This window comes from Pipistrellus kuhlii, unplaced genomic scaffold (genome assembly GCF_014108245.1).
Source record: "Pipistrellus kuhlii isolate mPipKuh1 unplaced genomic scaffold, mPipKuh1.p scaffold_m20_p_5, whole genome shotgun sequence".
Classification (NCBI taxonomy): Eukaryota; Metazoa; Chordata; class Mammalia; order Chiroptera; family Vespertilionidae; genus Pipistrellus; species Pipistrellus kuhlii.
Window position 1 is genome coordinate 64,321,335 of NW_023425551.1, and position 16,796 is coordinate 64,338,130.

Genomic DNA, 16,796 nt, shown 5'->3' on the forward strand with positions numbered 1-16,796 from the left:
ACAGTTGAATGCATGTACTTATTTAAATCAAACTATGTTTCACTGGTATTTTCTGCTTTGAATGTTCACATGTTGCAATATTAGAAACAATCCCATAAGCTAAGCACCTATCTCTTATTCCCATCTGCCATCAAATAACTTATATCAAATGGTAATTATTAGGAAGATGAACATGTGAGTTAAATTGAAAATGTTCCAAAATTGTTTTCGTTTGGTCTGAGCATACAACAATACTGAAGGATGTAAAGTAAAATTTCTCAATGATTTTTGGGGTGCTATTGCTTTATTTTTATAAAATGGAAAATAGGAAGCGGCCTATCCACTATACTCATGTGGTTCTGTTCTTTAAACCTAGGTATGTGTCTTGTGCCCTGGGCTGTCCGTATGAAGGAAGCATCACACCGCAAAAAGTGACAGAAGTAAGATATGCCTTTGGTTTTCTGGTTCATGGCAAAACAATGTGTGTTATTTTTAAAAGGAGTCTATTTCCCTCATATTTCGTGCATCTGCACAACAGAGACTAAAGGGAACCGTGGAGTGGGAGTCATGTGATTGTTTAGCAGTTTCATTTTAACATTGAGAACGTACATATTGCCTATAACTGTTCAGAGTTAAGTCACATTTGAATTTCATATTTTGGGTGCTCCAAGGTGGAGGGAATATAATAAAAGTGTCTGCTTTGCTTTTTGGTGGGCAGACCACAGTGAGTGCCCTTCCCATCAGTATGTCTGGGCAGTTTGTGCACACTTCAACTTTACCTTGGTTGCTCCAATAGCATTCCTTTGTTCTTCTCATGCATACGTTCAGCACATGTATGGAGTATACGTGCTTTGTTCCTTTGGGATCCTATAGCTCTTACTGCTGAGATTCCAGATGCTATTCCGGAACAGTTTACAGGAATAGATTAGTCAGGAGCTCTGATGAAAGTTCAATTTTCACTCATTATTCCTGTTTCTAAATAGATAGCAATGAATGCAAACTGCTCAGTCTTTGAGATTAAATTAGACTATCTCAGAGACTTATTTGTATATGAAGTTTATTAATATGCACCTGTTGTTAGGGTTATTAATGTTCTTAAAATTTATTGATGTGGTACTATTACAGTGAAGGTGGTACAGTTAGAAATCAAAATGTAGGTTGGGTAAACGTTCAGTTTGGCTAAAGCCAGTCCTAGTTTTGTGTATTTGAACTTGTGAAATTCAGGGCAGATTTTTCAAATGAAGGATAGCCCATACTCCATTATGTAAGCAAGACCTTTGCACACAGAGGCAACTATACCATAAGATAACAAAGCATACATGGGGTAGTCCTTCACTTGCATAGGATCCTTCCAAGTCTCTGTTGTTAATAATTTGAATTCACAATTATGTACTTTTGTCTTAAAGAACACTTCCAAAATAGTGTAAATTCAGACTCCACAAAATCTGGCCCAACACTGCCTATACACAGGACCCCTTGCTCTCCTGCCTCTGCTGTCTCTAGATGGACCACACATACCCTCCGGTTCGGTTCTCCATTCCTGCACCAGAATGCCTGAGCAGTTGCTGAAAAGAATTATGTGACAGACAGATTAGAAACTTTACACATTCATCACCAGCAACCTTTAATAGCCTTCTGTGTTATTCTAATATATTCTGTAGCCAACTCACTCTCTTACTTTCTGAAGTGACTGATGCAACGTGTTTTCACTCTCTTGTCCTTCAAGTCTCTAGTTCTTCCCCTCACTCAGTCCCTGTATATTCGACTGTTTAGATTTCTTTCCGATTGCACTTGAACATGTTCAAGTCTCTTCCACCTGAAAACATTCTCCCTTAATTTGGCATCCTCACCTAGTTATTGACTCTCTCCATCCTTCCACATAGAAGTTTCTTCAGAAGACTGTCTCCAGTAGTGGTGTCCATTTCCTCTTACACCACCAACTCTTTATTATACCCAAGGTGACTTCTAGACTATCCATAACTCCACTGAAATCCCACTTTATAAGATCACTTCTTAGCACTTGAGTCAAGAAATGCAAAATCATAATATATGTGTATCCATTTATGAGACAGAAAAAGTAAGCCAGAAATATTTTGATCCTCTACCAATTATAAAGCTACTGAGTGACAGAGCTGAAACCAGTATTGATATTTCTTGACCCCTCATTTAACTCCTTAAGAAATGCTACTTCAAAAGTAAATATGTAATGCTTCCTTTTAATTAAAGAAAGAATTGGGAAAAGTAAGCCTGCCGTAGTTTAAATTGTAGTTTATAATTCCTAATGGAACATGTGAATAGATAGGTAGTTTTGATTCTAAGACAAACTTGAATATCACAATATAATTACATTATTGCCATTCAGGGCTTTATATAATGCTTAGGATTTAATGAACAAGGAAATAATCAGAAAACTAAAATGTTTCCCATGGATATATCACAATCTTCCTTGTGATGTTTACCTCCACATGTTTGCTGAGGAACAACAGGGTTTGGGTCTGTTTGCTTCCATTGTTTTACAAGCTCTTCACCTGTCCCCATAGGTATCGAAGAGGTTGTATGGCATAGGCTGTTATGAGATCTCTCTGGGAGACACGATTGGAGTGGGAACTCCAGGAAGCATGAAGACAATGTTGGAAAGTGTCATGAAGGAAATCCCACCCACTGCACTTGCCGTCCATTGTCATGACACTTATGGACAAGCCTTAGCCAATATCCTCACAGCCCTCCAGGTATTTTGTGTTATTTGTGTGTATATAAGGTGTGTATCCTTACTTATAATATAGACATGCTAAGAGCTTCAATAAGATAACATTAATAAATGTCTGTGGATATATATTTAAACAGTACATGATAAGCACTCAACAGGAATGTAAATTGCACATGTTTTCTTTTCTTTTGTTTTTAGAGCAATGATATCTCATATTACCATTAATTTTATTTGATAAAATTCCTGAATTTATTATTCTTAAGGTATTAATCCCCTTAAAGCTGCATCTGCTTTTTTCAACTCCCAGGGGCTTTCAGACATAAAGTTTAATAGGTTGAAATATGATAGCATTTTGAAATATGCAAGGCACAAAGATAGAAGAGTGTACTGTTGTAATCATGTAACGAATATTCTTTTTGATAATTTGGTGCTCTGTGATGAGATGTGGTGCTGAAATGTAGAATATTTTGTTTAAGGTGTTTTCCTGATCTTGGCAAGCACACTTTTGAAAGAATCTCTGGTTTTTGTCAAGTATATTCTGTTAGATTATTAAAATGAAGAGATCTAGAAAGTTGGAGGATTAAAAAAGTATTTATTAAATTCTAATAAAAACTCAGTTATTTTGAATGCATTTAGAAGAATAGATTGAAATAGCATTTTAAGGGTATTGTTTCAAAATAGTATTAGTCTCTTAAACTCTGCTAAAAATTGATTTATTTGAAGTTCTTAGAACACAAGATTTTGACGACTAAAGGTAAGACTATGAAAGTTCTTTGTTGGAGCTGAAAATTGGTAAGTAGAGCTTAATATCACAGCCTTAAACGGTACAGTCACTTGGCAGGAGTTAAAAAAAAATCATGTGAAGATCAAGCCGCACAAGGGCTTATTTTGACTTTGTAGCATATGTGCACAAATCCTTATTTACCCTCTGGAAGCAGGCAAGGAACATTGTACTGAATTAGGAGAGAAAATCATAATCCCATGGAATTTGGGGCATGGGAATTTTTACAATGTTCCTTCTCTAGGCATTTTAGTTTCTAAAACAATAGAGAACTGGCATCACTTCAGGATTTTGTGATCAGCTGCAACTGTAATTTATTAAGTGTTCCTGACCGGCAAGTTCTTCAGAGGTGTGTCTCAGCCTGTCTCTGTCCGCTCTGTCTCTGTCTTTCTCTCATTTCTCTATATGAATATGTCCTCTGTGTGGCAACACACTGAGTAATATTTCATTCCTGTAGTAATATTTCATTACTTAATGAATGATACTTTAGTGCTTTGGGATAGAGGCAGGGATACTGTGCAAAAACCTGGGGACCCAAACTTTTGATTCTAGGCAATGTGCCTCTTGAAAATGACCAAGTGCAAAGTATTGCTGATGCTACATTGTGACTTTAAGAGATCGGAAAGGCCCACCTGAGGGAGTGATGTTTAAAATCAGACCTAAAAAATGAGAAGGAACTAACCCCCAGAAGGGGTGTGTGTGTGCGCGTGCGCGCGTATGTGTATATGTATGCACACATGTGCCCCAGTCTATGAAAAGAATGCTTCAAACAGATGAAACACCATTTGGGCAAAGGACTTAGGACAGGAGAGAATCTTATCTGAGGAATGGAAAGAAGACAAATATTCATAAGAGAAACTAACCTTTAATAACATTTGCTGAATTAGTTGAATTACACAGTTTCTGTTTATAGAGAGATGAGGACTGAAATCCTGGGGCATTTTCCCATCATGTAATGGCTGCACAGCAGGATATGACACTACCCAGGGCCCAAAGCAAGATGGGGAATATGGGTGGGAACCTGTATGAGGCTGAGATCCCCAAGATACCACACCTCAGTCAAAGGGTAAACCAGCAATTCCATCTCTCTAAGGGAGAAGGCAAGCACATTCATTCTCATGGCCTTGGCTCTGAGTGGAGGAGAAATGCAAACTCTCCCTCTGTCCTTATTTCTTGACCCCTCTCATATGGGTTTAGAGTTCAGATTCACATTGCCTGCAGAATTTGAAAGATCCAAAATAAGTAAGTTATTTTGAAAAGGCTGAGGGTTAGTAGCACTGTCAGGTATGAAGAACCTTTTCGGAATGAATGCATCTTCAAGCCCAACTGGTGTGTGAGTGTATGTGCGTGTGCCTGTGCCTGTGTGTCTGCGTGTGTGTGTGGGCCCGTGCATGTGTATAGGGGTGGATAGTCTTCAGCAGCTCCTGTGGTGGTTAGTAAGAAGTGTGACTATAAACATCTGTAAGTATTTTCTGTTCTTTTGCTATGTGCCAGGCTCTCTGAATATATGGAGGGCGGGATGGAGTCCAGTTTGCTGGTACACTGCCCGGAGCTTGGGTTCTAGTCACAGTGTAAATAGGTAAAGAAGGTGACAGTGGCTTGTGTAATAAGCAACATGGCAGGAAGCCGGAGAGGGTAGTATAAGTGAACAATTAAGGAAATGGTCAAAGAGTGCAGATCTGATGAGGAAGCTAAAATTTAGAGTGGTAGAGGCTGTTTTTGTTTGTTTTGTCTTTTCTGCCATCCACTTTGACATAATTGAATAAACCAGTGACAACATAAGAAAGAAATATACACTGCTGCTCTCTTTGAAATTGTGTGTAGCTCAGACAGTCTTTAAATATTTGTGAACTTTTATGTTGTTAAAGATGGCCAAAGGCAGTCCAGAAATGTCATTGTAAGCACACGGTATCCTGTCCCAAACACCACCGAAGAAGGCAGGGTCCTTTCTCATCTCCTAACCTTCTCTCCCCCCCATATCAGCAACAACAACAGCAAAATAACCAGGTTTAATTCTAGTGGGGGAGGAAAAAATGTCGTGGAATAAACTGTCAGCATTTATATAGAAAGGAAATCAGAGAAAGTTTCACTTCATTATGAACAGGGCCAACATTGGCTTCAGGAAGCAGTGGCCATACTTCATTTTCTAAAACGGAATCTTTGAAGTGGTGTAGGATGTGGAGTGGATATCATTTGCTTTAATTTAAGGGCTGAGAAACAGTTTACAGTGCTCCAAACTGGATGTTAATATTAAGGCAAGCAGACATGTAATAAGTGGAAACTTGGCCACATGGTAGGAAACAAAAGGAAGTTATAAATAGAATGCACACCCCCAGTCTGGGAAGCACATACTGACCGTGGAGTAGAGGGCAGTAGAGAAATTTTTCTTGGGTTTACAGGTTATTGTATTTTTAATGGCATATACATATGACTTAGGGCTGTATGTAGATGGCTATATGGGAGTCAAGAATTCATAATTACCAGATTTGTTTAATATAGAGAAATAATTCTGAGACTATAAGATTTCAGTGTGGGATGCTTATAACCACTCAAAACCAGAAGAACAAGAAAATGAGGTGAGAAGAGGCATAGCATGTTAGGAATAGAAGAAACGAATTTGGCCCACATATACTTGTCTTAAGTTTTTAAGTAAAAATCGAGCTTCATCCTTCTATGTGCTCCCAGTACCTAAGTAAAACACCAGTGAACAAATTGTTTAATCTACTTATCCACCAGACAGTCACACAGCCTCTATTTTTCCCCACTCGCATGATTCCAGTTTTGACAATCGGATAAAAACAGAACAAAACAAATAAGATCCCACAGCACAAATGTCAGTACCATGTTAATGGGTAGCACAGAGACAAAGCAGCTTAGGAAATATTTAACTTTCTCCTGAAGAATCATTAATGCACCTTTTTTCTCTAAAACTTAATAGACTTTTAGCTTAATGTGCTCTTTCCTCATAATGTTTTCCGTATGTTTATTATTGTCCTTTAGAAAAAAAACAAAATTATTTACCTAATTTTTACATCAAAGCATTCATTTTTTATATGGAGTTTTACTAAATAAACTATGTTCAAATGCTACCAAACAGCACATGCTTTCTCATGTAATTTGTTTTTGAGGTTCTTGAGGAGAATTTTTAAAAATTCCAATGGCAAGCCAAATGAGTCTGTGTCTCAGATCCGTATTCGTAGAATGCACACTGCTGAGACAAGATGCAGTTTCTAGAACAATTGCTTCTGTAATAATGTATTTGATTAATACTATTATTATAGTCCTTGCAGTTAAAAACTAATAACAGTGTGTTTGTGATAAGAGCCAGGAAACATAAAGCATTCTGTTACAAATGTGCTGTTGTAAATACAAGGTGGGGCAAAAGTAGATTTACAGTTGTTTATACAGAAAATAATACAATAATTAATCATATAAGAATAAACTATGTCTCCCACGACTGTAAACCTACTTTTGTTCCACCATGTATATGCATTAGGTATTACTCCTTTTTTCTACCTCTTTTAAAATACTAAATAGAAATTGATGAATAAGAAACAAAAGAAAAAATTGAAAATTGGAAGCCCCTAAAAAAGTAAAAAAAAAAAAAAAAAAAAAAAAGGCATCATTGCCCTGGCCAGTGTTGTTCAGTGGTTAGAATGTAGGCCTTTACACAGAAAGGTCTTAGGTTCAATTCCTGGTCAAGGGCAAGTACTTAGGTTGCAGATTTGATCCCTGGCCCTGTCAGGGCTCCTCTGGGAGGTAGCCAATCCATGTGTGTCTCTCACAATGTTTCACTCTTTCTTTCTCTCTCACCCCCTCCCTCCCTGCCTCCCACTCTCTCTAAAATTGAATAGAAAAAATATCCTCAGATGAGAATTAACAAAAAAGTGCATCATTAATTAGTTCAAGAAATATTTATTTTTTCAGACAGTCCTGGATGTTAGCTTTAGATGTTACAGCTTATAGATGATATTGCTGTGAGGAATCTGTTCAAGTTTAACTCACTATTGTTGAAAGCCCTTTGATTTTGAGGATTTTTTGCTATACAGTAAACTTTCTCCAGCACAGTATTCTTTTCAAAAATATTTTCATAGGAACATTAGATGATGTATGTTATCATTAAAAAAAAAAGAAGAAGAAAATAAATCTGGCAAAAGTTCAACACTGTCCAGTTTTCCAGTGTTCCTGATCTATAAAAATCAATGACAAAAAATGAACAAAGTATTATATAACTTTAAAATTTTTTCATAATTGAATTGCTCTTATCAATCATGAAAAATAGGTAAACATTTTATTAATTTTGTTTATCTCCAACATCTTATTAATATAAACTTCTCTCTGCTTTTGGTACTAGGTGATCTATAAGTTTTTGTCTTTAAGGATAATCCAATTTTTATCTGTCTCTATATATCCAAAGGGACTTAAAGAGTGTTTGGAAAAAACTGCTTCTGAGCTAGATGACATTTTAAACTGGCATTCAATTAATCAACATTATAACACATGGGGAATTCTACTATAATGTGCTAAAAATGAGTGTTTAGTCTTTATGTAATGGATTATATTTAGATCATAAGCTTGAAGCTCACCTTGAGAGAAAACACATCCAAACCTGCTCTGACTCTCCCATGCTGATCAAATAGGCAAATGTTATACATATCATTAGGGTTTTTTCTTGACTTAAAATTCTAATAGTCAGAAAAGCAATGAGAGAGAACACTGACTTTATTAGTAGAGATTTTGTGCTGTTTCTTTTTAATTGTGGTTTAACTTTTGAAATCATTGCTTCCCTACCTATATTAGCTCTTTTAATTTACAGTTGATTGATACTCTGGGATGAGGAGGTATGCATAGGGATATTTATACTTCATGGTATCCATTACTGCACTTCACAACTCCTAAGATCCAGGAAAATCCCTAACACAGATAGTTAGAATATCTTTCTTGGGACCCTGAGACTGAGTAGATCTGAAGGGGAGCCCTAGAGAGCAGTGTGCACAGAGAGGTAGAGGCAAGGACCATGCTGCTGAGGGAGAACAGGAGGAGAGCTGAGTTGTATGATGACTTTTTACTCCCCACAAGGCTATGCTTTTTGCTATATTTTCTTAAATTCCCAAGTCCTTCCAGTGGGTACATTTTTTATTATTTATGCAAGCAACATTATGATAAGACACTGACTTTTCCATTATCTAGAAAGTATATTATTTGGAAAGTCTCATATTTTTTTAGATTTCCTTTACCTCATGCAAAAGAATTCTGGAATTCTGTTATACTAGAAAATAAATCAGAATACATATTTAGATCTCTTTTATGAAATTATCATCAATTCAAAGCCTAAAGTCAGTAAAAGCAAAGAAATAAATTAGAGAAATAAATGAGATATAGAATAGAAAGACAATAGAAAAAATTAATGAAATAGCTGATTCTTTGAAACAATAAAATTGCAGAAGCAGATATAGTTGAATATCATTACTCTTAGAAATTTTGACTTTATTAGGGTGACAATATTATCCAGAAATTACTGTATATTAATGGGTATCTCTGTATTTACCTCTGATTGCACCACATAAGTCAGTTATCCTGGGTTGAGGCTGTTATTTTATTTTCTTTGCACATATAATGCAAGTTTTGAATCAGGAAGATAGACTCATCTTGGTTAGTTAATCTTGTTGTTACCGTCTGGGGGAAAATAACATTACCTATTCATATAATTATTGTCTTACCAGTCTAGTGATTTTTTTTTCTATTTAGGACTTAACTTTGATTTTGTATTATTGGTGGGGGTTGAAGCCAGCTTTTATGATACTTTTCTTGACTTAAATGAAAATTTCAAAAAATCAATACCTTTTAGAGTACCTCTCTTACCCATTCCGTGACTATTTCATCTTATTGTTTTAATATTGCTTCCAATATCTTGTATTCAACCAAGTACTTGTCACATCTCTCTCAATACATGTAGATTTAATTGGGAAATGTTGTTTTGCACTGTTGTTTGTATAAAAACATATTAAGTTTTTCATTTTCTGATTTCTTTTCATGTTTCTTTGCTCTTAATTTTTTTTTATCTTTAAAATTTATATTTATAAGGAAACTTCATGCACAAACACTCTTGCCCCTTTGACACAGAACTTTTCTTTCAGAACATTGATTTATTGGTTAGTGCTCTCATGACCTTTTTTAAAAATAAAATAATGTAACCAGTTAATGGTTATGTAGCCACCACTAAATACAAACACATAGTTGAAACCACTAATCACCATAATAGCCAAAAAGTCAAGAATCTTTAGCTTTATTGTTTGAACAGCTTTTTCAAATGGTCCCAAATATTTCTAGTTCTGGGTTTGAACTTCATGGCAGTAATACCATATATTGGATCACAATGGATCATTTTTTTTAAATAAAATTCTCAATATATATCACTTTATAAGTTTAAGGTGTACAGCATTGGTTTCAATTGCATATGCTTTGAAATCATTAGCACAATAAGCTTTGTTAGAATTTATTATCCCATATACTTTAAAAAGTAAAAGTATAAAAAGAAAAAAAAAAACTTCCCTATGAGGAAAACTCTTGGAAATCACTCTTAACAACTTTCACATGTACAATATATACAGCAGTGATAACTATAGTCATGGTGTTGTACAGGACATCTCTAGTATTCAATTATCTTATAATTTGAAGTTTGCACCTTTTGACTACCTTCCTCATATTTTCCCATCTCCCACCCACCACCACCAAAGTCCACATCTTTTTCTATGAGTTTGGTTGGGTTTTATTGTTTTGTTTCCTTGCTTGCTTGTTTAGATTCCATATAGAAGTAAGGCAATTCAGTATGTGACTTTCTTTACCTAACCTGGCATAATGCTCTCAAGCACAAGCACCATGCATACATAGTTATAAAAGGCAGGATTTTCTAGTTTATAGCTATATAATATTGTGTTAATGTATCTCTTTTATATCATACACATACATATATACATATATCTCATTTATATACATATATATACACGTATATCTATTATATAAAATATATATCTACTATTATATACATATATATTATATATATATATATATATATATACATATTAAAAACAATGTCTTTATTATCTATTGATGAGCACTTAAGGTTTTTTTCCATGTTTTAGCTATTGTTCATATAGAGGTTCAGATATCTTTTCAACTTAGTGTTTTAGTTTCTTTTTTAGTGTTTTAGTTTCTTTTGGATATATTCCCAGAGGTGAAACTGCTGAATTATATAGTAGTTCTATTTTTTTTTTTAATTTGCTGAGGCTCCCCCATGCTCTTACATAATGGCTGTGCCACTTTATAATCCTGCCAACAATGCACAGAGGTTTCTTTCTTCCACATCCTCACCAGTATTTATCTCTTGTTTTGCAGTGATGGCTATTCTAACAGGCATTATTTCATTGTGGTTTTGCTTTGTATTTTTCTAATGACAGTTCCATTATTTTTTGTGGCAACTCCATATTGTTTTCCACAGTGGCTATACCAATCTGTATTCCCATCTGTGCACGAGGATTCCCTGTTCTCTGCATCTTTGCCAACACTTTTTGTTTTATTGATGATAGCCATTCAGACTGGTGAGAGGTGATATTTCACTGTGTTTTTGATTTGCATTTCTATGATGATTATTGATGTTAAACAATTTTTTCCTATGTATTTCTCCTTTGGAGAAGTGTTTATTCAGATCCTTTACCCATTTTTTAATTAGATTACTTGGTGTGTGTTTTTTGTTTGTTTGTTTTTTTGTGTGTGTTGAGTTGTCTGAGTTATTTATAAATTTTAGATATTAATCTATTATCAAATGTTTCATTGGTGAATATATTTTTCCATTTACATGAGTTGTCTTTTCACTTTTTGATGTTTTATTTTGCTGTGCAAAAACCTTTTTCATTTGTCTATTTTTTCTTTTGTTTTCCATGATTGTAGAAATATATCAGAAAAAAATATCACTAAAAGAAATGTCCAAGATTTGACTGCCTATGTTTTCTTCTAGGACTTTTATGGTTTCAAGTCTTATATTTAAGTCTTCAATCCATTTGAGATTATTCTATATATGGTGTAAAAATATGGACTAGTTTCATTTTTGTGTGTGTGTGTGTCCAATTTTCCTAGCCCCATTGATTGAATATCTTTACCCATTGCATGTTCTTGTCTCTTGTCAGATATTACTTAGCGATATAGATGTGGCTTTATTTCTGGGCGCTCTACTGATCTGTGTGGTGTTTTTATAGAAAAACCATGCTGTTTTGATGATTATGGCCTTGTAGTTTAGTTTGATATTAGGTAGAATAATTTCCTTCAAGTTTGTTTTTTCTCAAGATTGTTATGCCTGTTCAGGGTATTTTATGGTTCCATACACATTTTTGAATTATTCTAATTCTGTGAATTACATCATTGGTATTTTGATAGAAATTGCATCAAATCTATACATTGCTTTGGGTAGTATGGACATTTTAACAATTCTTCCTATCCATGAATACGATGTATGTATTTGCATCTTCAGTTTCTTTCTTCAGTGTCTTATAATTTTGTGAGTACTGGTCTTTCCCCTTTTGGCTAAATAGTCATTCCTAGGTATTTTATTTTTGGTATAATTTTAAATGACAATTTTAAAAGTCTCCCTTTCTGATAGTTCATTATTGGTATATAAGAATGCAACCGATTTCTGGATACTAATTTTATATCCTTTTCTTTCTTTTCCTCCTCTAACTGGATAATCTCAAATGTTCTTGCAGTTTGCTAATTCTTCTTCATGGCCAAGTCTGTTTTTAAAATTCTCTATTATAAATTTTCTATTCATTTACTATATTTTTGAGCATTAGGATTTATGGCTGTTGGTTGCTTTTTAAATAGTTTCCCTTTTTGTTGCCCTTTTGTCGTGTGTGTGTGTTTTAGTTTACTTTTTTAAGAGAATTCTAAATTATTTTGTCTGGCAATTCATAATTTCCATTTATTTAGGATTCATTATTAGAGCTTTATTAGTTTCCTTGATAGTTTCATATTTATCTGCTTTTTTGTGATCCTTGATTCCTTACAGTGGTATCTCTGCATTTGAACAAATAGTCTCCTCTTCCAGACTTGGAAAGTTTGCTTTGGCAGATACACTTTTTCACCATTCAACACAGTTTATGTTTCTAGATGTGTCTGCTGGCAATGTCCTTCAACAGGTAGGGCTTGCTCTTCAGGTCTATTTTGTGGCAAGGCAACCATTTGATCTATGAGGTCAGGTGGGAAGTGTGCCTCTGGCTGAGAACAGTAGGACAGAACTGGCTTGGGTCCCTGCAAATTAGGCTGAAGGATGGGCTCTGTGGTTGCCTGGATTCTCTGGTCAAGCTTACTAGATGTTTGTGGCTATGGTTTATACTCATTATTATGGGGAATTATGAATTAGCTTCTCTGCCCTGGCAGGAGAGGACCCAGGGCCTGCATGGTTTGTTGTTTGGTTATCCCAATCAGGCAAGAGTATGCTTTGGAGATCATGAACAGGGGAGGCTACTGGTTTTATTCTGCAGACAGGGAATGCCATGGCCTGGGCTGTCTCTTTAAATGTTACTGTAAGCAGGGATGTTGGATAGGCTACACAGCTTTCAGTGTTCTCTGGTAAGGTTCATACATAAGGCTATATTTAGCAATATGTGGGCCTACAAATTAGCTTCCCTACTAGGACTCAGTGGGAGAAGCAACTCCAAGGCTACTTACTAAGGTTCTTGGTTTGTAGTCTTATCATAAGACAACCTGTGCACCAAGTTTCCTGCCCCAACAGGGCAATTGGCTTTACTTTCAGGGTGATCAGCTCTGCTTGTCTCACTCTCAGCTCAAGCTGTTGGGTTAGGCCGGTGGTTGGCAAACTGTGGCTCAGAAGCCACAGTTTGCTGCTCTGTTGATTGAGTTTGCTGACCACTGGGTTAGGCAGTACCTTCCAGGTGTTCTTGCCAGCACTGTCGTCAGATGGGGCCTTACACAGGCCCTACATAAGGATATGATTCAGCTCTCCTGGCCAGGTAGGACTGGGAGGACCTACTTTAGCAAATCCCAAATTTTCCCAACTAGGTTTTCTGGCTAGAAGGGGTCAGAAGCTATGTGTATCAAAGGGAGATGTTTTGTTAGCCTTCTGCCTAGATGTAGCAAGAGATCCTCCATGGCCATCACTGGCTTTTCTCTGAGGCTGATCAGATCTGCCTGCCAGCCTCCCAGCTCCAGTGTAGCAAGGTTGCACAGTTCCCAGGTGGTCTTGCCTGCCCTTTTGGTCAGATGGGTCTGGGTCCCACACTGCAGTGGGTGTGACTATGACTCCATTCTTCTACCTTCGCATAGTCAGACCAATCTTTGAGGCTGGCAAAACTCCTCAGTTGAGGACCCAAATCAGGCAGACCTGATCCCTGCCAAGTTCCCTGGTCCAACTGAACCATTTGGTTCTGCAGAAGAATAAAGCTGCTAGTTGAGACTGCTATTGGGGCTCTTCAGGTATGAATGTAGTTTGTCAAGATCTGAGTGCTAGCTGTGACAATGCCTTTCCACCTACTTACTCAAAATCAGATTCCAAGTGGTTGAACCTCTCAGATTCCCCTGAAATCTCAGAAGGAAAAAGCCAGTGTTGGGTCTCCTTACAATTCTGAGAGGGCCAGATGGCACCCCTGAGCTCTTTTTTTCCACTGGAGGTACCATAGGCTAAGGGGAGACCTCCTGCATGGTACAGTGCTGGCCTGGGGGAGAGACAATGTGGTCAGGGTGTGGACATTCCTCTTACCCTTCTAATCTAGCCTCTTACCCTTCTAATCTAGCCTCTCTTTGTTTCTGTGATGTAAAGGGGTGTTTCATGTCTTACACATGAATAGTTATTACTTATTCTTCTTTTAACTGTGTGTGGGGGATATAAAATCAGGATTGTTCTATATTGCCATCTCTTGGTTGCATCTTTTTCTGATATAAATTAAAAATTGTATATCCTGTTTTCTACTTTATTTTCTATATTTATCTTATAACTGAAGTTTGTGTGTATATTTATGTTTTACATATTCATATATATATATGTGTGTGTATATATATATATATATATATATATATATATATATATATAGTATTGATTTTTTACAGAGAGGAAGAGAGAGGGATAGAGAGTTAGAAACATCAATGAGAGAGAAACACTGATCAGCTGCCTCCTGCACACCCCCTACTGGGGATGTGCCCACAACCAAGGTACATGTCCTTGACCAGAATCGAACCTGGGACCTTTCAGTCCGCAGGCCAATGCTCTATCCACTGAGCCAAACTGGTTTCAGCATTCATATATATATTAAATTAAAAAATCATTTATATATATATATATAAAACAGTGAAGTTCTCTAGGACTAGGAAGGGTGCATGCAAGAGTAAGCTCAGGTTACTCTTGGAGTAACCTGATCTTGGAGAGTTTCTAATGGAAGCACAAAGAGTTACAACTTATGTCACAGGTATCCAGAGGAGACACTATTTAGGACCAAATTTGAGAGAGGTTTTTTATCTTGTTTTTATACTTTTACTGGCATTGTTCAACCACCAGATATATTTAATTTGGGTAGTTTGATTAATGTCTTGTTTTAGGGAATTCATTCCAAATTCTCTTTAGGGGATGGACTGGGATAGGGTGCTGCTGAGATGAAAAAGTGAAGTTATAGAGACGAGAGACACACACTAGAAATGACAACAATGATCTTTCCCAGTGATAAATGATGATAGAAGAGACAAAATGAAGGACATGTGAGAGATGTCATTCCAATCCACAGTCAGTAGGACTGAGAATGGCTTCTAAGTATATGTAAGGGGATGGTGGTAATGAATAGGGGTTAGAAAGGAGAGTGATCGCTCTGACACTGCAAGTTAAGAAAAAACAGGTGGAGTCAGCAGGGTATTGGGTCTTCCCAAGGCATTGCTAGTTTTGTAAAAACAAATCCAGGGGCCTGCTAGTGACAGTAATCCACATTTCATGAAATTATGTTTCACAGGCCACAGCTATTATGCAGTTATTCCTCAATAGAGTGGAAGTAATTCCTCTGGGCTTCCTCAATCCCTCAGGCAAATAAACTTCTGTAAGGCCTGCCTGCCAAATAATATAGCATATATAGTCAAATCTAAATTACACAGTTATTACTTAATGAATTACATTGATTATTCATCAAAGCAGTTATGAAGGGGGTTTATTGTTTGTTTTACAATTTTACTTAGATATAGTTGACATACATCCTTCTATGAGTTTCAGATATCAGCATGCAGGTCTGACTTTACATATATTGGGAAATGAGTTTACTTAACAATAAGTTTATTTAATTATTCAATGAATTAAATTATACCTAATTAACTAAGGTTACTTAAGTTTTATTTAGCACCCATCATCTCAGATTGATACAACAGGGACGCATTTTCTCTTTGTAATGAGAACTCTGAGGATTTACTCGCTTAATTTTCCGGGATACGATGCAACAGTGGCAATTACAAACATCATGTTGTATATTGCATCCCTAATATTTATCTTATAACTGAAAGTTTGTATTTTTTTTTTTACCAACATCCTCCAGTTTCCTCTCTCCCTACCCGTTGCCCATGGTAACTAAAAATTGAATCATTTTTCCTTAGGTAAGATTTATTTTCTTAGATTATGCATACAAGTGGGATTATACAGCCTTTGCCTTTATTTCTCTGACATATTTGACAGAATAATGCCCCCACATCTTTTCCATGTTTTCACAAATGGCAGGATTGCCTCATTTTTCTTTTAAATTTATCTATATTGTTTTATTTTATTGTTTAAAGTATTATAGTAGTACATATGTCTCCTTTTTTTCCCCATTGACCTCCCCCTCACCCCCCCTCGCAGTGTCTTGTGTCCATTGGTTATGCTCATATGCATACACACAAGTCCTTTGGTTGATCTCTTACCTCCCCTCCTCCTTCCCGCTGTAATTTGACAGTCTGTTCCATGTGTCTGCCTCTGTAGCTATCTTTTTGTTCATCAAGTTATAATGTTCTTTATAGTTGAATAATATTTCATTTCATATATATACATGTATACACATATATATGTTTACACAACCCATGCTACAACTTCTTTATCCATTCATTCATCGATGGATACTTGTATTGTTTTCATATCTTGGCGATTGTAAATAATGCTGCTACAAACATTGGGGTGCAGATATCTTTTCAATTTAGTGTTTCTATTTATTTTTCATATATATATATTCTGTATTTTAGATATAGAATATATATATTCTGTATTTTAGAGTACAGATCTTTCATCTCCATGGTTAAATTTATTCCTAAGTATTTTGTAGT

At 35.9% G+C, this 16,796-nt stretch overlaps 1 protein-coding gene across 2 annotated transcripts in view; it reads left to right on the top strand.

Moving 5' to 3' along the window:
• HMGCLL1 (3-hydroxymethyl-3-methylglutaryl-CoA lyase like 1) overlaps positions 1-16,796 on the top strand; it is a 153,764-nt gene that overhangs the window by 80,599 nt on the left and 56,369 nt on the right. For both annotated transcript variants that reach the window (XM_036414903.2, XM_036414904.2), the window contains exons 6-7: positions 356-419; positions 2,520-2,708. In XM_036414903.2, coding sequence (XP_036270796.1) covers positions 356-419; positions 2,520-2,708 — 253 coding nt within the window. The remainder of the gene's footprint in view (positions 1-355; positions 420-2,519; positions 2,709-16,796) is intronic.